Source organism: Rhinatrema bivittatum, chromosome 6, assembly GCF_901001135.1.
Source record: "Rhinatrema bivittatum chromosome 6, aRhiBiv1.1, whole genome shotgun sequence".
Lineage (NCBI taxonomy): Eukaryota > Metazoa > Chordata > Amphibia > Gymnophiona > Rhinatrematidae > Rhinatrema > Rhinatrema bivittatum.
In genome coordinates this window covers 264,292,076-264,317,682 of record NC_042620.1, presented here as the reverse complement: position 1 = coordinate 264,317,682, position 25,607 = coordinate 264,292,076, and the positions used below count along the sequence as shown (strand labels likewise).

General features: G+C 44.8%; 2 protein-coding genes across 4 annotated transcripts in view; both read left to right on the top strand.

Moving 5' to 3' along the window:
* SPNS1 (sphingolipid transporter 1 (putative)) overlaps positions 1-9,160 on the top strand; it is a 57,022-nt gene extending 47,862 nt beyond the window's left edge. Inside the window, exon 13 of the mRNA XM_029607088.1 lies at positions 8,896-9,160. Within this exon, the coding sequence (XP_029462948.1) occupies positions 8,896-8,975 (80 nt within the window). The 3' untranslated portion in view covers positions 8,976-9,160. The remainder of the gene's footprint in view (positions 1-8,895) is intronic.
* A 202-nt stretch (positions 9,161-9,362) lies between these two features.
* Positions 9,363-25,607, top strand: part of LOC115094248 — a 70,485-nt gene continuing 54,240 nt past the window's right edge. For all 3 annotated transcript variants that reach the window (XM_029607090.1, XM_029607091.1, XM_029607089.1), the window contains exon 1: positions 9,363-10,001. The gene's annotated coding sequence lies outside the window, so the exon portion shown is untranslated. The remainder of the gene's footprint in view (positions 10,002-25,607) is intronic.

The window sequence follows — 25,607 nt, the reverse complement described above, 5'->3', positions numbered from 1 at the left end:
GGATTGTGTGAAATGGAAGGGCTCGTCAAGCCAGCTGGAGTTGTGTTTGTAGATAGATTTGTGTATTATAGTGAGAATTTTGTAGAGGATACGTAAAGGGATGGGGAGCCAATGGAGGTCTTTAAGGATGGGGGTTATGTGGTCGGATATGCATGTGTTTGTGATAGTTTTAGCAATGGCATTCTGCAGCATCTGGAGCGGTTTTATCGAGGAGTAGGATAGGCCTAGAAAGAGGGAATTGCAGTAGTCCAATTTGGATGCGAGGGTCACATGTATGACTGTGCGGAGATCATGGGTTTGGAGTAAGGGCTTGAGTTTTTTCATCACATTAAACTTGTAGAAACCTTCCTTTAGGACATTATTGATGTGGTTTTTTAGGTTTAAGTGCTGTCAATCAGGACTCCTAGGTCTCAAATGAAGGGCTGGGAGGAGAATGCTGAATGCTGGGTCACTTGACAAGGGGGGCTTGGGACTTTGGTGGTTGGATATAAAGAGCAGTTCAGTCTTGGAGAAATTGAGAGCAAGGTGGAGGTTTGTGAGTAGGGAGTTTATAGAGGAGAGACAGTTCTCCCAGAATTTTAGCGATTCGGAGATAGAGTGTTGTATTGGAATGATGGTTTGTACATCATCGGCATAGATGAAGAATTTGAGGCCAAGATCTGATAGGAGCTGGCAAAGGGGCAAGGGGTAAATGTTAAATAGGGTGGAGGAGAGTGAGTAGCCTTGGGGAACTCCTTGGGTTAGGCAGAGGTGAGTGGATTCGGCATTGTCTATTTTGACAGAGAATTGCCTGTTGGCCAGGTAGGATTTAAACCAAAGGAGGGCTGCACCAGAGATGTTAATGTCAGTGAGGCGTGAGAGTAGGAGATCGTGGCTTATTGTGTCGAATGCAGCGGAAATGTCAAGGAGGGCAAGGAAGTAGCAATGACCTTGGTCCAGGCCTGTGAGTAGGGCGTCAGTGAGGGAGAGTAGGAGGGTTTTCGTGTTAAGATTTTTACGAAACCCAAATTGTGAGGGATGCAGTATGTTGTTACTGTCTAGGTAGTCCATAAGTTGGGAGTTGACTACCTTTTCCATGATTTTAGAGATAAATGGGACGATAATTAGCTGTGGTCCAGGGAGGGATTTTTGAAGAGGAGTTTAACGATGGCATGCTTGAGAGTGTCTGGGACTATACCATGGGAAAGGGAGCAGTTTATAATGCTAAGGGTTTGGCACTAGTGTTAGGGATAGTTAGGAGTGCCTTGGTAGGGATGGTGTCTGTGGGGTGGGATGCTGTTTTACACTTTTTGAGAATGGATTCAATTTCCTTGGAAGAGGTCAGTTCAAATGAATCTAGGTTGGCCTTTAGCAAAGGAGTGGAGGGGGGAATGGGGGGTGGGGAGACAGGGAATCGTAGGAGGATGTTCGCTATTTTATTTTGGAAGAAGAGTGTGATTTCCTCGCATTTATTACTGGCTTCATGGTCTGATATGGAGAGTGGTGAGGACTTAGTGAGGTCTGCAATGTAGGAGAAAAGGGCTTTTGGGTTGTACTTGTATTCATGTATTTTGGCTGCATAATAGTCACGTTTGGTCGTTAGTGTGGAGAGTCTGAATGAATGCAGGGTAGATTTGTAACTAGCGGCTTGTTGCGGGGTGGGGTTTTTGCGCCAGTTTCTCTCTCTCTGTCTGAGGATGTATTTCATTCTTTTTAAATCCGTGGTGTACCATGGTTTTTTGTTGTTTTTTTGTGCTGGACGAATGTCTCTGTGGGTAGGGGACAAAGTTCATTAGCTATGTCATTGGAAAGGTTCTTCCATGAGGCGAGAGCAGCTTCAGGGTTGGAGCAATCTAGTTTTGTCAGGGAGTTAGAGAGTGCTGCGGTTAGATCCTCAGTGGAGCAGAGTTTTCTGAAGACAAAGGTGGTACTGCGTGCAGTGTTGTCTGTGGTGTGTGTGTTTATAATGAAGAGAGCATTGATGAGCGAGTGGTCTGACCATGGGACGGGAGCATGAGGAGGTATTGGGTGAGTGGATACAGGAGTTAATAAATATAAGGTCTAGTGTGTGCCCGGCTTTGTGAGTAGGAGAGGAGATGAGCTGCCTAAAACCGATGGCTTGGAGTGAGTTCAAGAAGGTTTCACAGGAGGAGGATAGGGGGTTATGTTATGTTTGTTTGGCTTTTTTTACAATTTACACCTCTTCCGTAGCAAAAATAAACTTACATAGCGATGGCCCTGGGTGCGGGCCGGGGCCCATAAGTATTTACATGTACATCTCTTGTCCATGCCTTGCAATGCCCAGACCACGCCTCTTTTGAAACTGAGTGAGATGCGCGCACAGTGGGAGATATGCACGCATCTGGGCGGCTTTTACAATTTGGGGGGGCACGTTTTGAGCCTGACGTTTGTGCGTAGCTCCCAATTTTGGTGCATGCTGGGTTTTTAAAAGTCACCTTTAAATGAATTCAAAAGGGCATGGGATGAACCCTGCGGATCCCTAGATGCTAGTTATTGGAAATGAAGAAAGGGGTGCATGGAGGTAGCCTACGTGGAGTGGCAGTTAATATCCTTAACAGAAGGCCTGGGGGTAACTGCATGGAGCAACCGCTACACCCCTTAATAGAAGGCACGGGGCACCCTGCATAGAGTGGCAGTTACTACCATGAGAAACTTGCTGGGCAGACTGGGTGGACCATTAGGTTTTTATGTGCCATCATTACAATGTACTATTTATCTAATGTAATCCTTTTTTGGGGAATAGTGATGATTCCAAAGGGCCATAGCAAAGTGTCTTTAAGTGGAATAGCTCTTTTGTTTTTTCCTCAACTGTTCTTTCTCCTGGGGTGGGGGGGGGATTCTTGCTGTGGGGGTGAAGAATAACCTTTGTGGCCCAGGGAAGGGAAACCTGTGTGTGTGTTGTTATTCTTGCTCTTTGGGACAGGTACCTGGATAAAACAGGCAGTACTCGCTGGATGGTTGTTCAAAATAATATTTACTGGTATTGATTGGAGGAAAATCAATAAAGTGAATAAATAAAATGTCCAAATACATCCAGATTCCTTGTTTTTGGTATAGTACAAGTTTAACTGATGCAGCCCTCTGAGAAAGTGTCCCTTTTTACTGAAACTTGGAATTTGTAATCCATCCATGATGTGCAATTGAATATCTGTCCCAAGGGACTGTGGTATCTGCCAGGGCCGATGTCCCTTTTCCCCAACAATACCCGACTCCAGAAGGGCATTCCCGATCTTCACCTGCCTGTGTCCCAGGGTGGAAACTCCGGTTGATCTTCTTCTCTTTGAAAAATAGCTCTCTCACTAGGCAAAGAAGGGGGGCAGTAAAAACACCTTCCTTACCACAAAATAGGAAAAAAAACAAGAGGTTTCACTGGCTGGGCACTGCAGCCTCACCTTGATGGGACCGACGGGGTGTACAGGGCCTTTCTGCACCTCTGGAGAGGGGGGTTACAGCCTCTCAGAAGGTGCAGGTCAAACTGCCAAAATCAGGCTAGGAAAACTTACAAAAATCACTCTGTTTTTCTCTCTTTTCCTCCAGCCCTTCACCAAGAACTGGCAGGGCAGTGCCTCTCCCTTCTTTTGCTAAGCTGAAGGCCTGACTCTGGAGAGCACACTGAAACACGTTCTTCCTTCTTGTAATCAAAACTACACTGCCTCCTAGTCACATGGGTCTAACACCCCCCCCCCCCCCCCCCCCCCCCCCCCGTCCCTAATACAGTGGTTCTCAACCTTGTCCATCAGGAGTGTCACGATGGGAATAATGCTCACATGTGTGGCACGCTGCTCATTATAATCCACGGCGGAAAGTTTAAAGAAAGACCCCATATTACTTTTATTGTTAAGAATGACACAAGGGAAAGATGACTGCTCTCTCTGAAAAGAAATTGCATAAATAGTAAACCAGAACAGCACCAACTTCCAGCATTCAAACAGTAACCACCTTACCTAAGAAAAGGCAACACTGAAAATATTATACCAGGTCTTAAGACATAAATACACCTCCTATTAGGAAAACGGACCAAGCCAGGCTACACAGAAACTGCACGCCAGCAGAAAACTTCACCCAAATCACATGTGCTGACCTCACCTAACAAAGAATAAAGAGACCATAAAGCATAACTAGAAATATGCAGACAAAAACTGAACTGGAAACCGCAACAGGCCAAAGAAACTGTATGCAGTGTAACAAAGGAAAAAGAGAAACTTCACCAGTCCTCAAAACAAATCAAGAAATATAAAATCAATAGCAGTAAAACCATACTAAAAAAAACAATTTCAAAATATCTGTGAATGGAATATCCAATAATTAAAAACTCGTATCAAAAATTTCCAGACACCAATAAAATATTTCAGAACAGCAGACACAAAGACCCAGTAATTAAAAAAAAAAATAAAGGTAAAAAAATGCTCTGTTCTCCATACCTGGGAGCATTGGATTCACAAGTAGCCTGAGATTGTTGTGAATTAGCAGGAGGAAAGGACGGGGTTTGCCAGCAAATTCCTCCTCTCTGTCACACACAAGGACTCTCACTCACACACAGGCTTTCAATCACAAACAGACACACATGCGCTCTCTCACTTATACACACAGGCTTTCAGTCATATACACACATGCTCTCACACATATAGGTTCTCAATCACACACATATATGCTTTCTCACAGGACAAGGAGGATGGTAGTCCTCACATATGGGTGACATCATCAGGATGGAGCCCATTCACGGAACACTTTTGTCAAAGTTTCTAGAACTTTCACTGGCACCTACTGGGCATGCCCAGTAATGCACTGACCCTGCATCCAGCAGGGGTCCCCCTTCAGTCTTCTTTTTTCCGTGCAGCAGTAGCCATACAGGTTAAGGAGCTCTCTTGAAATTCCTGACAGGAATTTACCTCACGAAACTTCTTTCAAAATTTTCAAAAAATTCTACCCTATCGATATTCATACTCCGCGGTCGAAAGGTAAGGGTTTACCCTTGTTGCAGTCGATTCCCGTCGAGTTATCCCTTCGGGGCCTATTGACCATCGACCGCACCACGGCTAAATTTTTGTCGGAGTCATGGCGTCGGGTTTTCGTCGGTGTCCCGACTGTACTCGAACACTGTCCATCACTGACCCGCACAGGGTCTGTGCTATGTGTTTGGGGTCCGACCACGATGTCCTAACTTGCACCAAATGTGCCCAAATGACACCAAAGGATCGTAAGGCTCGTTTAGAGAAAATGGAGTTTCTCTTTCAGTTAAAAATCCCGACTGTAGGTTCGACTTCGTTCAAGCTGGTGCCATCGACCACTCGCCAGCATCGGGACACCGCTGCTGTCCGACCGCGTCGACGATTCCAAAGGTGTCTATTTCCTCCTTGCCGAATATGAATATGCATGAGAGAAAATTTGCATGTTATGGTGGCAGTGCATGCAAATTTTCTCTCATGCATATTCATTGAGGATATCCCAAAAACCCGATTGGCTGGTGGCCCTCCAGGACAGGTTTGGGGACCACTGCTCTAGAGTGTCTGCAGCGGGGATTAGTGCAAGAAGATGGGCCTGGCTCAAATCCTCTGACTTAAGACCGCACCTTGAATATTGAATATTGTGTACAATTCTGGTCGCCACATCTCAAAAAAGATAGGTTAGCAGATCTACCCTGTGTGGTTGATGATCTCTTTGGGGAAAAGATCCGAGAGACTGTGGTGCAGTTGAAGGCTCACCATGAAACGCTGCGCCAGCTTTCTTTTGTGCCGTCTGAGTTTCCTTCTGTCCCTAAGAGAACTTTCAGGCATGACTCTAAGCGACCGGCCTACAAGCCAAGGAAATTTTATCCTCCGGCTTCTAGAGGTAGTGTCAAAAAAACTTCCACCAGGAAGTCTTAAGGGCTCAGTGGAGGAGGTTCTCCATCTGGTGTGGAGGTCATGGCTTGGATCCATTTGCCTGCCCACACCGAAATTGCTGGACTACCTGTTGCACCTCTTCGAGGCGGGCCTAAAGACCAACTTGGTCAGGGTCCACCTGAGTGCCATCAAGGCATACTATCACGGTATTGGTGGTACGCCCATCTCTGTGCAGCCCATACTAGGACGATTTATGCAGGGGTTGCTTCAGATGAAGCCTCCCATGCGCCATCCTTTTGTGTCCTGGGACCTCAACGTGGTGTTTAGCACAGCTCATGTATGGCCCTTTCAAGCCTAAGCACTCCTGCAAGCTAAGATTCCTAATCTGGAAGGTTCTCTTCCTCGTGGCGGTCATTTTGGTTCGCAGAGTTAGTGAGCTTCAGGCATTGGTGACATATCCACCCTACGCAAAGTTCTTTCATGATAGAGTGGTCCTACGTACTCACCCTAAGTTTCTGCCTAAGGTGGTCATTGATTTCCATCTTAATCAGTCCATCGTTCTGCCCACCTTCTTCCTGAGGCCTCATTCTCACCGAGGCGAACAGGCTCTACACAGTTTAGACTGCAAGAGGGCTTTGGCCTTCTATCTCGAACACACTGCAGGCCACAGGCAGTCCACGCAACTCTTCATATCCTTTGACAAGAAAAGAATGGGTGTGGCGGTGGCAAACAAACTCTGGCTGGCGGTTGCATCTCCTTTTGCTATGCACAGGCAGACCTTCAGCTGGGAGGCCACATTAAGGCTCACTCTGTGAGCGCCATGGTGGCAAGAGTGGCCCATTTACGAGCGGTCCCCATTGCCGAAATCTGCAGAGCCGCAATATGGAGTTTCCTACACACGTTTGCTGCTCAATACTACTTGGAAAAGGATGGTTGACATGACAGTAACTTCAGCCAATCTGTCCTTCAAAACCTCTTTCAGGTTTAAAAACCCAACTCTCCCTGCTTAGGTCCCATTGTTGTGTTCATGCTGTCTCCCTATGTTACCAACAGCAGCTCAATTATTTTTGTGCCCATTGGCACTTGGTTCGGTGCCTGTTGGTCATAAGCCTTACCGGGAGCGACCTGTACTTGGTATTCACCAATCTGTGAGGACTACCATCCTGCTTGTCCTAGGAGAAAGCAGAGTTGCTTACCTGTAACAGGTGTTCTCCTAGGACAACAGGATGTTAGTCCTCAGGAAACCCGCAGAGTTGCGTTTTCCTGCATTTTGTTATTTTTATTTTTTTCGCTCATCAATTCTATGTTGCGAGACTGAAGGGGGACCAAATGTGGATGCGCGGATAGTGGCATGTTGGGCATGCTCAGTGTGCACAAAAGTTTTCTGTGCTGGGCTCTGGCATCTATATGATGTCACCCTTCTGTGAGGGATAACATCCTGCTATCTTGGAGAAACACGTATTACAAGTAAGCAACTCTGCTTTATCTGCTGACATCTTCTCTAACACAGTCATGTGAGGCATTTGTTAATACTCATCACATGTTAACGTTGTGTTCTCTGTCTGAGTCTGCAGGAAGCAATTTTACATAATATGAATGGCGAAGCACTTATTGGTTCTATTTTTTGTGGTGGTGCTGTGCGCTCCCAGTGGTCACATTTGCATTTAATTTCAACTTGGTTTTTTTTTTCTCATCCTCCTATTTATGCATGTGATTGTATGCACCTTCCGTGTGTGTGTGTGTGTCTATATATATATATATATATATATATATATATATATATAAACATTTATATATGAGGATAACTCAACATAACTTTCTTTTCCCAAAATTATTTTATTTATCAAATGAACTTCACATTCACATTATTAAAAACACATCATACTATGTCCGTAGTACATAATATTCAACTTTCAAATTTTAATCCTGTCACCAAATTTTTCTAAAACCTTGCCAAAAAAATTGCTTTTACCCCATGGGGTGTTAACCTATGAAGATTAGGATACAGCGGGGAGTTTACCCATGAAAATCTAGGACACAGCTGTGAAAGTGTGGTTCTTATACAAAGAGGAAGGTGTTTTTCCTTCTAAGATACAGCAGGAAGGGAGAACATGGACACTTTTGTTGAATAGTGGGGTAAAAGCAATTATTTTGGGAAGGTTTTAGTAAAAATTTGGTGACAGGATTACAATTTGAAAGTTGGAAATTATGTACTAGGGACATAGTATGATGTGTTTTTAATAATGTGAATGTGAAGTTCATTTGATAAAATAATTTTGGGAAAAGAAGGTTATTTATGTTATCCTCGTATATAAATGCTGTATTAACGATTTGGGAGGATTCTAGATAATTACATGAGTACTTCTGGTATGTATATACACACACACCTTCCATGTGTGTGTGTGTGTATATATGTGTATATATATGTGTGTATATATATATATATATATATATATATATTTTTTTTTTTTTTTTTTTTTTTTTTGTTGCTATGAATAGAAATGCATTTTTTGGGTTCACCTGTGAAATAAAATGTCTTTCATGCTCCTTTTTTCTCATCCTTCTTTCCTCCTTGAGCCTCACTAACCCTCATCTCTCTCCCATGTCAGCTGTCTAATTCCTTAACCTCCTTGCCTCTCTCCTATTCTTGTTGCCTTGTTTTTTTAACCCGGTAGATGATTCAGTGTTACTTGCAGTTTTCAGCTTTGTGTGCTGCTTTTGGTTTTCATTTGGCTCTGCCCCCTTCTCAGACTGGGGAGGGAGGCGGGAGCAGGTACCTCTCAAATTCTGGGTATGCTCCTGGATAACACTTTCCACCCCCTCCAATAAAAGAACGAGTCTGAACTCTTTTCATCCTAAAATAGCAACAGCCCCTCTGCACAGGCCAGTCACTGGAAGGTAATGTCCCAGCAGGGCTCTGCCTGTGTGTAAACTGTAAATGTCAGGGCGTTATGGGACGCTGTCTTGTCTCATCAGTTGTAATTGCCTTCTTGTTACAAGTCCAAGTCTGTTTCACAGTAGTAAGTATTGAGAACAGTAACCAGCATCTAACCATCTTTTCTCGTCCCTCCAGCTCTGACAGAGGAGGAGAGGATCGTGGTTCCTGCGAGAGGAAGGTCCACAAAAGTTCCCGTCTCCAGTGTCCTGATCTGAGAAGCTACCACTGGAGAGTTTTGGTGACAAGGGCGGTGGAGGGTTCAAAACTCAGTTGGAGAAAGAAGCAAGAGACTTCTACCTACACTGAAGATCACAGTGTAAACTTTTATCTTTAAAAAAAAAAAAAAGAAAAAGAACATGATGGATTGCGAGTTCTAGCACTGCAGCGAGAGCGTGCAGCCTGCAGAGCTGGCACTGATTCTGTTTATATTGGTTTGCACTTTATTAATAAAATACTAACTTTGGAATTTGTGTATCACCTGGCCCAACTAAATATTTCATTGTAATTTACTATACAATGCACAGCACCGAAGAGGAAGAGCAAGCATTTGCATGTCTCGGGTGGGATCTATGCACAGGTATGTGCAGCATCTGATATAGTGTACGTGTAAAGTAGCTGGGCACAGATGGGTGCCCTGTTAAGCACGTAGGCACAGGTATCTGCAGCAAATACATACTCTAAGCACAGAACAGGTACACAAGTGTCCTGTCAGGGGGTAATGTCTCCAAATAGATTGGCTTTTCATATACCATGACAGCAATTAACCTTACTCATAAACCAGAGTATGCTGGATATATGATCTTAATCTCTCAAATTTAGTGCTAATTCCTTCTTAATTCTTGCATTGTGGCAAAGAGAGATGCCTCGTGGAGTTCATAGGATGTAATATGTACAAGCAACATCTCGAGGCACGCTTGAAAGATCTTTTGAATGAGGTCAGTGGTGTGCAGCGTCTGTTGCACGCAGTGCAGTGTATGATGTACATGGGCAACAATGCAATGCAAACACAAGTATGTGCTGCATCTGGTGTACATGCTCAAGCGTGATCCCACATCTAGCGTGTGCATGCGTGGTTGTTACACAGGTGATGATGAGATCAAGTTTGGCAGGAAGTTATAGCTGAAGACAGAGGCCGTTTAACCACCGCAGTTTCCTGCTCTGTGAGAAGAGAAGACGCAGGAGGGAATTGGAGAGAAAGCCCTTGTGCCTGCTGGAACAACGGCGGGGACTTCAGCCCTCAGGTAGGAACCTCTGCCTCTGCAGGGATGGAAATCAGCAGACAGATGGACTTTAAAGGATTATACAGACTTTTAATTTATGCAGACCTTATGATTCATGCAGTACATTCATGTAACATATACAGTTCATGATGTGCATATGCTGTATAGGCAGTGTGATATATATATACAGTCTGCAGTACGATATATAGATATTCTGTAGGTGTTTGACAACATGTAATATATGGATGCTAGATATTATATACACAGTATAATATGGTGTACAGATATTGTTCATTTGCTGTTTTCCCTGTGTGGAATGCACAGATAGTTTATTATGTTATATATTCAGATATTTATTTATTTAATGCTTTTTTTTATACCGACATTCATGACGGAGGTCATATCATATCGGTTTACAGGAAACATAGAATTCAAACATTAACAATAACCTGAAGGAGCAAAAGTTACAATAAAACAGGGGTATGTAACTGGGGAGATGGAAATGCAGGGGGAGAAAGTTAACTCATAAATTCCATACAACTATGGAGATATTGACTCTACTGGAGGGTTACAGTGGAAGACAGTGCCATGAGGAGTGGAAATCTTACTGCTGGGTTATAAGGTGTGAAACCAAAGGCTGAGGGCATAATTTTGCCCTTGAGATTATGCTGTCATCACGAGGGGCAATAATGGTCACTATAATCTGAGTCGGCCTTGTGAACCCTGAATTAGGCGAGTAAGCAATGTATTTGGACTCTTCAAGTGTTGAAGAGCTGAGCTATCCACACACTGACACAGCACCATGCTGCCCAGGAACATGACAGAGCCAGGAGTGGTGCCAAGTGGTTCCCTAGTAACCGAGGTGGCAGCAGAAACCATTAGGAAACTGCAATCTGGGAAGGAAAGCCAGGCTGCAGGGAAAAGGCAATAGAGAGAGAAGTTTTAGGAATTTTTGAAAAGTTATGATTGCAAAAATGTTCTTTTGTGCGATTTTTTTTTCTAAAGCTGACTTCAAATTGGTGTGGTTCGAGCCACTATAATGCAAACGATAGCGTGGGTACGCAGGGTTTACAAGCTGTGCGCACGCACACAGCTTAGAGGGAAAAGCAGTCCAGAGTTTTAAAGCTGGGGGAAAACATTTGAGGGATGAAACTAGGTTACAGAGTCGGGCGGCCATGACTGGTAGAACAAAATATGTTCAGGGGAAAATTCAGTATCTGTTTTATTGAAACTGCACTGAATTGCATACAAATATTGCTGGCTAAATTCTCTGCCCCAACTTTTGTACAGTTCCCCATTGATGGAGAGCAATCTACCTCCCTTTTCGTGATCCTTTTGTGTCTTGCTTGTTCCCTCTTGCCTCATGAGCCAAAGAGAGAGAAGTATTAAAGAGTCAAACCCTGCAATGGCAATGAAAGGAGACCTAAAGGAGGTGCCATTGTTTCTTCACTGCGCAGTCTGCTGTTTGGTGTGCTCTTTCTGTCTCTGTTTTACTCTCTTGATAGCATCTCTTCATTTCCCTTCTTTCTTCAATCTCTCTGCAGAGCCTCTTGTAGTACATCAGCACACGACTTCTCCTCCCTTCCCTTTCCTCTCCCCTCCCTTGGCATCAAGTGTGTGTCGTGCGAAAGGAGGACTGCAAGGAAACTGGTTTCAGTTGCGCAAAGGGCTCTCTGCAGTAAATGTATAATGCACAAAGGGCCTACTTTATAGGGGCATTTATGCATATAAAAACGCAGTTTCATACACATAAATGGGCTTTTGTCGGACGTGTATAGACATAATTATGCAGGAGTGGTGGACTGGATTCCAAAAGACTTGGGATGACAAATTTTCTTTCTTGGTCTGGAAGAATTGATGTTCTTAAGATGAATACACTTTCTAGGCTGATATATTCATTGCAGCACGTCCCGTGTTACCTACTGGGTTGGGATCTTCAAGTCCCTGCAAGGGGACATTTATATGGCCCAACAAGAAGGCGCGTATTAAATTGAGTGCGCTTTGGAGGCCGAAAGAGGCAGGCGGGATGGTGCTTCCCTGCTTGCAGGGATATTACTGGGCAGCAGGGTTAACGGGCGCCTTGCCCTGGTTCCAGCGAGACCAGGTGATGCCCTGGTACTCGCTGGAGTTTCAGCTGATGGGTGGCCTGGTTGCAGCCAGAATTGAGGGGCGGGGGGAGGTCGGATTACTTCGGCAAGGCCTCATGTTTCGCACACTGTTAAGATCTGGAATACAGCGCGTAAGAGCTCGGGATTTCCCACCCGTGCAGCACAAGCCCAGGCTGCCGAGTACTTTTTTTTTTGTGTAGGGGAGCAGTGGAATGATGGAAGCTGAGGTTGAAGTTTCTGGGGCATCTTTGGGAGCAGGAGGACGCGCAGCTGCGATCACGCCCAAGATCTTCAAGAGGATTATGCAGTGTCAGGGGAATCGGAGTCTTCTTACTAGAGGCTGATGGAGGAGTTGGTAGCATGTTGGAGAAAGGGGTGGGAGTGGAGGATGCTCGACCCAGTGGAAAAAGTTATTGTTCGTGAAGATGTGCCACGGAGAGGTATCTCTTAAGTTTTATAAAGCTCTGTTGGAGAGCCAAATGGAGAGAAATCCCCCTCTTAGACTGGAAGAGCAATGGAATAAGGATCTGCACCTGAACTTGACTGTGGAAAATTGGAAAAATATTTGGCAAAAAGCATAAGATTTCTATAGGTAATAAGAAGAGGGTAGAACTCGTGGTAAAACTCATTCACGGGGTGTACAGGTTCCCAGTATACTATACTAAGTTTTCAGCTAGTGCATCCAATCTCTGTTGGAGAGGGATGTGTGCAGGTGGGTAACATACCTGCACGTGTGGTGGGAACGCAGTTTGGTGACAGATTTCTGGAAGCAGGTGGCACATGAGATGGGGGGTGCATTTTGGGTGGGAGAGTTAACTTGGAACTTCCCTTATGTTTGCTAGGAAGATGGGGGTGATCAGAACTTAAGGACGGCCAAAAGGCAGCTTGCAGATCATTTGATTCGGGCAGGGAGATTTCCACTTGCGACCTTGTGGAAGGCCGCCCCCACAGTTGCGTGCTGGTGCTGATAGGTGCGCGAAATTGCTTTGGTGGAAAAGCTTACATGTATGCTTAGAAGGCAATCCTTCCTTCATGATAAGGTCTGGGCTCCTTATTGGTCATGTTGGGTAGCTCAGAGCTGACGGGAGGGAATCTTATTTGCAGGGGGTAATATATGGATGTTAAAATGCCTGTTCTTAGAATCTTGTGGGGGCGGGGGGGGGGGGGGGAAATAAGTTGGATGTCTCTATGATGGTAGCACCATGAGATAAAAATGGGGGAGACGAGCACCGGCTGCGATATGTTGTTTTTTTATGGAAAAATGGAAAAGAAATAAGAAGTTAAAAAAATAAATAAATGGGCTGTTGAAAATAGCCCAAGGTTGAGGGGGGGGGGGAGGCGTTGCATGCATGCAGAAGCTATTGTGGGTGTGCAAACTGGAAACGGGTGTTCTGGGGGGGGGGGGTAGGAGGGAGGCGAAGGAGCTGGCATTTACACGCATGCTTTCGATATTGGGAAGGATGCACGTAAACCCACTTGCACACTTTTGTACCTGCTGCCGAGCGTGTGTGCAAGCAAGGCCGCATTCCACGCCCCTACACACTCATTTTCAAGTCCACTTTGAAAATTTAGGTTGAGGTCTGCATGTACGTTAGCCCTCGTGAACTAATGAATACTACCCTCTAAATGTTTTCAGAGGTTCTGTAAGCCAGATGTAGGGTTTATGTTAGATTTATTGGGTTTATGTTAGATTTATTGTTCCAGAGCATCCTCTCTCCTCATTTCTTTTGCCTTTCGTGGAACCACCATTTAACCATAAGTACATGGCTATGTGCAGGCTCAGAGGTTGAGGGGCATTTAGTATGCAAAACGCCAGCACTACACTGGGTTTCATCTCTGCCTCCATTTCCTGTTGAGCATGAGTAGTGTCAAGGGCCCCTCTGCTGGCAGGGGCCCACGTCACTGACATCCTCAACATGCTTTCAGTGAGAAAGCAATGTACTTTGGTGTTGGGGTTTGGTTATTGTTTGTATCCTTCACACGCACATAGACAGGGTCTTGTTCAGTATTTCACCCCCTGGAAGATACGTGCGGAGTCGTTAATGACTGATCCCAGGAAAGAGGGGGCTCTCTGCTGTCAGTGCTGACAGGTCCTGGAGAAGGGTGTGTGTATTGTCAGCATGGACAAGGCCCAGGGTGGGATGCCACTGCTGAGAGGTCCTAGAGTAGGGGACGTAGGTAGTATCAATGCTGACAGGTTCCAAGGTGGGATGGGTGCAGTGTTAGCATTAACAAATCCTTGGATATGTGATGTCATTGCTGTTAGGCCCCCAAGGATGGGGTGCACAGTGTCGGCACAACCAGGTCCCAAGGAAGGGTATCCGCTTTCAGTGCTGACAGGTCTGAAGGAAGGGTGTATACAGTGTCAGCACTGACAGATCCCTGGGTATATGGTGACAGGTTCTAGGGTTGTGCTATCTTGGTACTTTTAAGTCTCAGGGTGGCATGTGCGGTGTTGGCATTGCTAGGAGTCTAGTCATCATTGAGAGGTCCTAGGGAGGGATGTGCTCGGTACTGACAGGTCTCACAGGTCTCGGGCCATGCTGACTGATCTCAGCTAGGGTTTGCATTGTCAGTGCTGACAGGTCCTGGGCTTGGGGGCAAGGTGTCAGCACTGCCTAGTCCGTTGTGGAAGAAAATGGAGGACATGATCTTTGGTTGTTTTTGGCTCTCAAGAGGGGATCTTCATTACCAAATAAAGGGAAACCTGAAAAGATTCCATCCTAAATTTTGAAGGAAATTAAGTCTACTTTTTAGTGTAAAGGAAGTTAGTGAGAGAGGAAGCTGAGAGACCATGAGGAGAGAGAGACATAGTGAAGAGATAGACTGATGGGATAGACATGAGAGTGAGATGACAATGAGAAGAGATTGATCAGAACAAAGAGCGATATAGTGAGGTGAGAAGAGAGAGATGAAAGGTACAACTGGGGAGGGGGAGATAGCGAGGAACGGCAAGAGGAAAGTGCGGAGGTGCTGCTGCCGCTGTTTCAGTTTCTGAAGCAGCGCTGACTCTTAAGGTTGGGGTTTGCTGCAGCTGGGAAAAGCTTGCAGAAGAAAACCGCAACTGCAGATCAGAGGGTGAAGATAGTACCATTGCCTTACTGAACATGATGAGGGGGGGAAGAGGAGAAAACAGACAGGATGAAATATACTAAGCGAAGGCAACAGGCAACCAGGCATATTAATACATCTAATACGCCTGGTTTATCCAATCCACATTGCCATCCCACTTGCCAGCAGTAAGAACGTAAGTTGCAATACTGGGTCAGACCAAGGGTCCATCAAGCCCAGCATCCTGTTTCTAACAGTGACCAATCCAGGATATCAGTTCCTGACAAGTACCCAACATTAAATAGATCCCAAGCTACTAAAGTCGGTAGTAAGCCATGGCTATTTCCTAAGTTATTTTGATTAATAGCAGTTTATGGACTTCTCCAGGAACTTGTCAAAACCTTTTAAAAATGTATATAAGCTAACTGCCTTAACCACATCCTTATGCGTTCAGTGAAAAAGAATTTTCTTCAATTTGTTTTAAATGTGCTACTTGCTAACTTCATGGCCTGCCCACTAGTCCTTGTATTATCTGAAAGAGTAAACAATCTATTTACTTTAACCCATTCTAGTCCTCTCATGATTTTATAGACCTCCATCATGTCCCCTCTCAGCTGTCTCTTCTCCAAGCTGAACAGCCCTAACCTCTTCAGCCTTTTCTCAAAGTGGAGCTGTTCCATCCCCTTTATCATTCTGACTGATTATGGGATATCACTGTCTCTCCAAAATTTTTTTTTGTCTTCCTCCTTGTAATCATTTTTTTTTCTACTTTGTTGATCAAGTTTCTTTTTCCTCATCTTTTCCTAGATCTCCTTTTCATGTCATATTTCCTTCTGTTTTCTCCACGTTTGTCCATCTGGCTTCAGTGGAGCTTAAATTCAAGTCTGTGCAGAAATATTGTTTCCCTATATTCCAAACCACTAGATCGACATTTCTCAAATGTGGGCCCAGCCTCTGTGGTCTGACAGAGAATGAAGTCTCCAGTTCCCCGGTAAAAGGAGCAACAGCAGCAAGAATCTGCTTGCATGGCCCAAAAGCAGGAAGTAGTTAGTAATGGGAGTCAGTCTATGCAGACCAGAGAGAGAGAGAAGAGCATTCCTGCCTCGGAGCCAGCGAGTATGTGCTGAAAAGGAAGCTGGCTCCCACAGGCGAAGAGAGATGGAGTGTGGAGAGAATCTGCTCCTGCGCTACAGGCTACAAGAAGAGCTGAGAGCAAGATACAGAAGGAGGGAAGGGAACGGAGAAAAGGAGATGAGGAATGATACAGTATGCGAGGGGAGGGGGATAGAAGGGCAAAGGGAATGAGAGGGCAGGGGAGCAAAGGGAAGAGAAAGAGGAGATAAATAAGGGGCAGTGGGGTAAGACAAGGATAGAGAAGGGAAAAGGGAGCGAGGGAAAGGAGTATTTTAGGAATAATAATATCAATGCACCAAAAAATGTGATGTAAGAAGCCCCACACTAGATGGCACTATGTGAGGAAGAGAGGCCAAGGTACAAGTGTGCTGACTAAGCTTCAGCCTATGGCGTCTTTTGGGAGCAGTGAGGAGTCGGACATAAGAACATAAGAAATTGCCATGCTAGGTCAGACCAAGGGTCCATCAAGCCCAGCATCCTGTTTCCAACAGAGGCCAAACCAGGTCACAAGAACCTGGCAATTACCCAAACACTAAGAAGATCCCATGCTACTGATGCAATTAATAGCAGTGGCTATTACCGGTATCTAAGTAAAACTGATTAATAGCAGTTAATGGACTTCTCCTCCAAGAACTTATCCAAACCTTTTTTGAACCCAGCTATACTAACTGCACTAACCACATCCTCTGGCAACAAATTCCAGAGCTTTATTGTGCATTGAGTGAAAAAGAATTTTCTCCGATTAGTCTTAAATGTGCTACTTGATAACTTCATGGAGTGCCCCCTAGTCCTTCTATTATTTGAAAGTGTAAATAACCGAGTCACATCTACTCGTTCAAGACCTCTCATGATCTTAAAGACCTCTATCATATCTCCCCTCTGCCGTCTCTTCTCAGAGCTGAACAGCCCTAACCTCTTCAGTCTTTCCTCATAGGGGAGCTGTTCCATCCCCTTTATCATTTTGGTCGCCCTTCTCTGTACCTTCTCCATCACAATTATATCTTTTTTTAGATGTGGCGACCAGAATTGTACACAGTATTCAAGGTGTGGTCTCACCATGGAGTGATACAGAGGCATTATGACATTTTCTGTTGGTTAACTATTCCCTTCTTAATAATTCCTAACATTCTGTTTGCTTTTTTAACTGCCGCAGCACACTGAACGGACGATTTCAATGTGTTATCCTGGGTGGTAGCTCCTAATATGGAACCTAACATCGTGTAACTACAGCAAGGATTATTTTTCCCTATGTGCAACACCTTGCACTTGTCCACATTAAATTTCATCTGCCATTTGGATGCCCAATCTTGCAATGTCCTCCTGTAATGTATCACAATCCACTTGCAATTTAACTACTCGGAATAATTTTGTATCATCTGCAAATTTGATAACCTCACTCGTCGTATTCCTTTCCAGATCATTTATATATATATTGAAAAGCAATGGTCCAAGTACAGATCCCTGAGGCACTCCACTATTTACCCTTTTCCACTGAGAAAATTGACCATTTAATCCTACTCTGTTTCCTGTCTTTTAACCAGTTTGTAATCCACAAAAGGACATTGCCTCCTATCCCATGACTTTTTAGTTTTCTTAGAAGCCTCTCATGAGGGAATTTGTCAAATGCCTTCTGAAAATCCAAACACACTACATCTACTGGTTCACCTTTATCCACATGTTTATTAATCCCTTCCAAAAAATGAAGCAGATTTGTTAGGCAAGACTTCCCTTGGGTAAATCCATGTTGACTGTGTTCCATTAAACCATGTCTTTCTATATTTATTTATTTATTGGGTCTTATATACCGTCACTCGGGTTCCATCGCAACGGTTCACCAACAATAAATACATTATAAACAATAAAACAATCAAATAAAATACATATAAAACAAATTACAACCGATAGCAGCATCCAATAAAATAATCCTAAAATACATCAAAAACTCCTGTTCACTCCACCTCCTTTCTCCTAAAATAAGCTACTGTATGAACTCTAAACTACCTAAAACAAAATCGGAACGTTAATACATAAAACATTAAACAGTAAATAGAGCATAAAACAGACTTCAAGGCTGATTGGAATATGCCTCCTTAAAAAGCCATGTTTTTAATCCTTTTTTAAACTGTTTAAAATTCACCTCCATTCTAAGTTCTACCGGAAGCATGTTCCATAAATTCGGACCTGCCAATGCGAGGGCTCTTTCTATCACTTGATTTAGACGAGCTGATTGGACTGAAGGTACCGTTAGTAGCCCTATATTAGCAGAACGCAGATTTCTCTGAGGAACGTGTAATTTAATAGCTGCGTTTAGCCAATCTACTTGATCTCCGTAAATCAGTTTATGTAAAATACAGAGAGACTTAAATTTAACTCTGCATTCAATTGGTAACCAGTGCAAATGAATTAAGGTTGCTGTAATATGTTCGCTTTTTCTTTTCCCAGTCAAAATACGTACTGCTACGTTCTGAAGTACCTGTAACAGTCGAATAGTGGAAGCAGGTAATCCTAATAGTAGGGAGTTACAATAATCCAAACTACCAAATAGTAATGATTGTAAAACTGTACGAAAATCATTCAGCTCAAGCAGTGGTTTCAGTTGCCGAAGAATTAAAAGCTTTGCATATCCCCTCCTTTACTTTTGTTCTGACGTGTTTTTTAAAACTGAATTCTGAATCTAAAATTACACCCAAATCCCCGATATTCTCTGCGAATTTGAGTATAGAGTTATCCTCAAGCACAATCTGATTGCTGTTTCTTGGAGATATTTTCCTTTCAAGAAGTATAATTTCTGTCTTCTCAGTATTCAATATCAGTCTCATCTATGTGCTCTGCGATTTTGATCTTGAGGCTGCCCAGCCTCTGATACTTCCACAACAGATAATCTGTTTCAGCCCCTGTAGGCAGTTTTAGGTACTGGAAGACCAGAAGGGTGTACTCCATGGAATACACAAACTGCCCACCAGTATTTTTAATAGACGGGGAATGTGTGTGGGGGGAGGGGTTTGTACTATGTGTGTGTAGGGATGTCAGCTCTGAGGACAAAAACACCAGCACGTGCATGTTCTCCTAGCCCACCCTTCTGTATTCATCCCTCTTCCTTGCTCTAGCAAATCCACCCAGCACTCAACCCTTCCTTCCCTCCTCTTGCACACATCCCATTCTCACAAGCCCTGCTTGCCTCCTCCCTCCAGCAATTTCCCCCTCCTCGTTATTCATGGCCCCTTACCCTAGCATTCACCAACTCTTGCACCCCCTCCCTCCTCCTCACACACCCCTCCCCCTCCCCCAAATTTCACCTGCTTGCTCCCCAGCATTCAACCCTACCTCTCCTTCCCCTGCCATCGTTCACACCTCCGTGTGCTTGGTGGCTCTCCCCTCATCTGTCTGCATCAGGGAGTCCTGGGAACAGAGAGAGCTGTGGCTCTAATTGCAACCCCTCCCCCTTCTGTTGTCCTTAAGCAGGGACCATGACTTCCTCCCTCTGCAGAGGCAGCCCCAGCCCACCCGGGGACAGAAAGACCCAACTCGGGGACTGAATCGTGCATCTTCCGCATGCCAGTACGCAGCTGAACAACCAGGCCAGCCCTGGCTGTGTTCTCTTTAGCACAGCTTGCGAGCATTGGCAGAAGCAGTTATAAACCGGCTTTTACACTGCCAGTTTTGAATGCGTGCTGGCAGCGCCCACACCCCTTCCTCTCTTCTCCCCATCCCAGAGATCGCCTCTCTGTGCTGATATAATTTAAGCCCTTTTTCCTCACCCAGCAGAAACAAAAGAATTTACAGACTCACAAGCAAGATTTGAAATTTTTTATTAAGCAATATAAAATGTATAAAGTAGTTTGGTTGCCGTGATAGTCCGCTTGAAAGATTATTAAATAAAAACAAAAAAAGTAATAGCTAAATAAGGAGATATCTGTAGGAATAATTTCATATCTTTTTATTGGACTAGCTTTCAGGAGCTAATAACGTCGTGACCGCAGATGCACTACGTGCACCGCCGCTCTCCTGTACCTTCTGTATATTGCTACAATTTATTCAAACATATGAGACTCGGGTTTCTTGTGGTGTAAAAAGGCCGCAGCTTTATTATTTAATTAACAATAACATTGTGATGCATGAGTTGCCCTTTTTATCTGTATATAATCGCCAGTCCAGGGTGCCACCTGCTGTGTCTCCTAGCAAGGCGGTCCCTTCCACCGGCCCCCTGCCGTGCTCCTCCTAGCAAGGGGTCCCCCATCCGGGCCTACCAACTCCGGCCCGACTCGTGCACCCGCCACCAGCATGCGGTAGTAGCACTTGCCTCATGGCCCCCTCAAAGCTGCGGCCTTTTCAACCGAAAAGTTCTTCAATGGCTTCCTGGATGGAGTTGTTGAAAAGGTCAATGCCAGTGTCTGATAGATGTATGTGGTCTGCCCTGTAAAAACCTTTGCACATGTCTTCAGCCCAGTCGTGTCGTATGTGACAGCCCCCTAAGCTGTTCACCCATCTTCCTACTTGCCGGTTTACCTTCTTTCGACCTCTTTTCCATAGCTTACTGTCCTTCCATTTTAGCTGCTGTATTATGTCTGACCACATGATACACGAGTTAGGCAGGTAAGAAACCAATTCTTTCCAATCATATTTTATGCGTCTTATTAACTCAATGCATGACGTCACTCCCAGGTCGTTGCCTCCCAAGTGAATGACCACAGCGTCGGGTTCGGCCAAAGTGTCTTTACTGTGCTTTATTCTGGGTAAAAGTTGGTCCCTGGTCATCCCTCTCCAACCCATCCATATAATTCTCTCATTTTTTTGCGCCAGACCCAAGTGAGTCTCGTATGATTGCACCTGCGCCCCCCTTTCTGCCCAGTGAACAAAAGAGTGTCCAATAATCCAGACACTCCTTTGCCGTTTCCATGTTTCTGTAAAAGAGGTTAAATAAAATAGGTTATGTCATATGGCATTTGACCTAATACAGGTATACACAGCATCCGATTTCCATCTACTGATCTTCTGAATAGTGTCTATATTTAATCCTGCTTGCGCAGCGCTGGTGGCCGCGCCTATCCTGAAAGAATGAGTGCCGAATTCATTGGGGTTGTGTCCTCTTTGCTTGATTGCCAATTTGAGGACTGCTGCAAACTGATATCTAGTGAGTGGTGTTAGATCTTGATGTACTAGCAATTGCGTGCCACCTGCTGGGCGAGTTAATAGTCACATCTTAAGATTTTGTACCGGGCATGTGCAGGTCACGATCTTCTTTAAATGTAGTTTAGCACCTCTAGCGGCTTGGTCCGTTTTTGACCTATGAATGGTTATCGGAACTACTTGTTCGATCACCATGATGTTCTTGAATAAGATACCTCTGGCACCAGCTTTGTATTTTGACGCGGCCACCATCTCGCTGATTCGCAGTGCTCCGAAAAATGCAAGAGAAAAGGCCATTCTAAATAACTGGACCTCGAATTGTGATATACATACAATGGGTAACACCGACCACATCTGTGAAAGCAAGTCATGGGTGATCGGCTTATGCATATCTATGGCTGGCCTGCCTTTTTGGCCCTACCTGCCATTAATTTCTTAATCAAGAAATTCTTTGATGGGTCGCCCCATCCTCTTGCCTTTGAGAAAAAGGCGAAGCCGGCTAGCTGGTTAGTCACTTGATACACCACTTTCTTTTGAACTGACAATGAATTTGACTATTAACTCTTGTGTAACAGATCCTTCGTTCCAACCTCTCTCTTTCAGGAACTCTGACACCGTGTCATATGCTCTTGTGTATGCATTCCATGTGGAGGGGGGGCGACTGATCTCCTCAGAAGGTCCCTTATGGTGCCGTCCCAATGCTCCACAACTTCTTGGGAACCGCTGTGACTTCCTCGTCTGCTCCAGGAACCTATTTACAAAACAAATCCCATTTAGCTCTTGCTAAGGCATCAGCAATCGTATTATGAATGCCTGGGATGTATCTTGCCCTTACTATCATGTTCAACGGTATATAAGTTAGTATTACCTCCCTAAGTAACTCTGCACTCTTTGACATTTTGCCGATTGCTTATTGATAACTTGTACCACCGACATATTGTCACACCAAAAAATTATGTGTTTATTATGCAACTTGCTGCCCTATATTACCAGTGCTACAAGAATGGGGAACAACTCCAGAAAAGTAATATTGCGTGTTAGACCATTCTGTACCCACTCCTGCGGCCACTGCTCGGCCGCCCAGGAGCCCTGACAATATAGACCAAATCTCCATCCTCCGGATGCATTGGAGTAAATTCCTATGTCCCGGTTTGATATTGGAGGGTCTTGCCAGATGGATGTTCCATTAAACCTGACCAGGAAAGATGATCATAAATGCAAATCTTTTATTGGTTGCATAATTCTGATGCGATGTTTTGGACGTGAAACTCTGATCATACTTGTTAATAACCTTCTCAGAAAAACTCTTCCCATCGGTATCACTCGGCATGCGAAATTCAAAATGCCTAGTAGTGATTGCACCTCGACCAAAGTCATCTTTTTTGCCGCCGTCTCTTGCTTCAGCCTGTTACAGATGTTGGCTAGCTTGTCCTGCGGTAACCTGGATTCCATCTTCATGGAGTCAATCTCGATGCCCAAGAATTTGATTGAAGTGGTTGGCCCCTTGGTCTTCTCGTGTGGACTCCGAATTCAGATGCTATTTTATGGAATGTAATTAGTAGTCTTGCACATGCCATTGAACTATGGGGACCGACAAACAGGAAATCGTCTAGGTAGTGCATGATGTTGTTCATTCCTGCCTGTTGCTCCGTTACCCAATGCAGGAATGAACTGAATGACTTGAAGGTAGCACATGATACCGTGCACCCCATTGGCATGCATTTGTCGAAATAATACTCTCCGTTGAAACAGAAACCCAGTACAGGAAAGCAGCTGGGATGCACCGGGAGGAGCCAGAAAGCTGATTCAATGTCTGTTTTCGCCATTAGTGCCCCCCTTCCGCATCCCCGCAATATTTGTATGGCACTATCGAAAGAAGCATACTGTACTGCATATTCTTCTCCCAGTAAGTGATCATTTACTGATGCGCCATGTGGGTATGATAGATTTTGAATCAGCCTATATTTTCCGGGCTCTTTTTTTGGTATGACTGCCAACGGAGAAATCCTCATTTTGTTGTAAGGTGGAGAGTGGAAAGGTCCTGCTATTCTGCCTTTGGCCAATTCTTCTTGGATTTATTTCTTGTATGAGTGCTTGATGCTTAGTGTTAGATTTTGCATGGTCCGTCTGTGTTTCCTCCAAGCTCCCTTAAAATGGTATCTTAAATCCTTTGAAAAATCCCTCTGTCAACTTAACTGCCTGTTGTTTGTGCAGGTACTTTTGTAACCCTGGTGTCATGGCTTCACTGTTAATAGGGGATGGCGCTTTTTCAAATATGGTGTTATCTCTTCTCTTTGGGATTACTCCCTGGCAAACCCTTCTTGTTACATTTAAATGCGGGATGAGTTGCAGAGCAAATTGAGCATATATGCTTGAATTTGCAATCTTGGAAGGAACAGGAAGACTTGTTATATCTCCAGCATGCTCCATTGTTATTGTTGTATGCATCTTGACCAGTGGGATTGTTTGATGGTCTTGGTCTGTTGTATGGTCGCATTGTATTTGCTGCATCCTGCATCTTGCTCTTCATATGCCTGAGCCACAGGCTGACGTCTTGTGTCCCCCAAGACATGAAGCAGTTCTCTTCCATTTTGTCCCTGAAACACTCATCATAATTTAACCATGCCCATCCTTCATACTCTCTGTATGCATCTAAAATAGTGTCCGCATGGCTGAGCATTGGGGTATATTGTGTTGGATCTTCTTTTCCCATGACGCTTATCATGCGCAAAAATGCTCTTATCCAGTTTATGATGTTTCTGGCAATCGGTTTATCAGATCCAGGGGCTTGCTCTTTTTCGATTCCCTTTTTTCTCTCCTGGATTTCTTCTTCCTTCTAGAATTTTAAAAATGTCGATGTACTTCCTTTTTATGATTTTTTTACGTAGGCCTTTGGGCACACTCTCCCATAATTTTGTTAGAGCTGTCAATGCAGGTGGAGCATGTGATGACTCTTTGTCCCTTGCACTCGGCCTTTCTCGGTCATCCTCGGATGAGGAGTCCGTGTCGGAGTCTGAAGAGGAGCTCGAAGAAGTAGAATCGGAACCCGATTCAGTTCTTGCTTTTTTACTCTTTTTTGATTTTTTTTGTTTGTGAGATTTTTTATCTCGTCTACTTGATTTTGTTTGGGCATCTAACTCACCTCTTTTGTCTTTAACTGCATCTCCAGCTGCCGTTCCCTCGCTCTCATGTGCTGTGTTAGTTTTCGCATCGCCATCATGCTCGGTTTCTCTGAGGGGTTCCTTTGCTGCGGTTTGGATCAGTGGCGGAGGGATCAGTCCCCGTAGACTTTCCTGGCTGCGGGCCTTGAATCTCCGATAGGGAGTGCAGGAGCGATTCGTTGACGTGCTATACACACAGGGGCAGTTTTATAATGAGGCAGGATGAGATGGCTGCTTCATGTGGCAGAATTTTGAAGCAGCAAATATTGCTCCTTCAAAATTCTGCCCAACCCCCACCCCGTCGCACCACCCCCTGACCCCCCCCAAGGCTCATGAAAACTCCTGGTGGTCCATCAGGAGGTCTGGGAGTGATCTGCCACTCCTGGGCCGTCAGTTGCCACTAACCAAAATGCTGCCAGTGGCCTTTATCCCCTACCATGTGACAGGGGCTACCAGTGCCATTGGCCGGCCCCTGTCACATGGTAGGGGCAATGGATGACCGGCATCATTTTAAAAAATGGCACGGCTCCAAGATCGGGCCAAGGAAAGCTTTCTTCCACCCAAGGAGACATTATCCTCTGCCCTCTCATTCCCATTAGTAACAAGCTCCTCATAGCAGTCCCCAGCAACCAAAGACCCCAAAGCCTCAACCAGCACCTCTGTCAACTCCTGGGACAGGGTTTTGATTGGTTAGAGAGAGTGTAGCCACTGTCCTGGTAGACCGTGTCAGGAGACCTCCTGGTTGAGGGCAGGTTGCAGTTCTTTGCAAACCAGTGGCCTAGTATGACTTTAGACCAGTCGGTCTTCGCCATTATCTGCAAAGGGTGCAAGTTAAATCTATTGGGTGTTCTTCAAAATTGCCCCCGAGCCCATTTTGGAGGCTCATAGATCATCTGGAGGTGCTCTTGTCGGATCTCTCCTCCCTCTTAACAGCCAGAGAGATCAAACCCATTCCACCAGGACAAAGAGGGTGGGGATTCTACTCCCAGTACTTCCTGATTCCAAAGAAAACAGGGGGACTCTATCCCATCCTAGACCTGAGGACC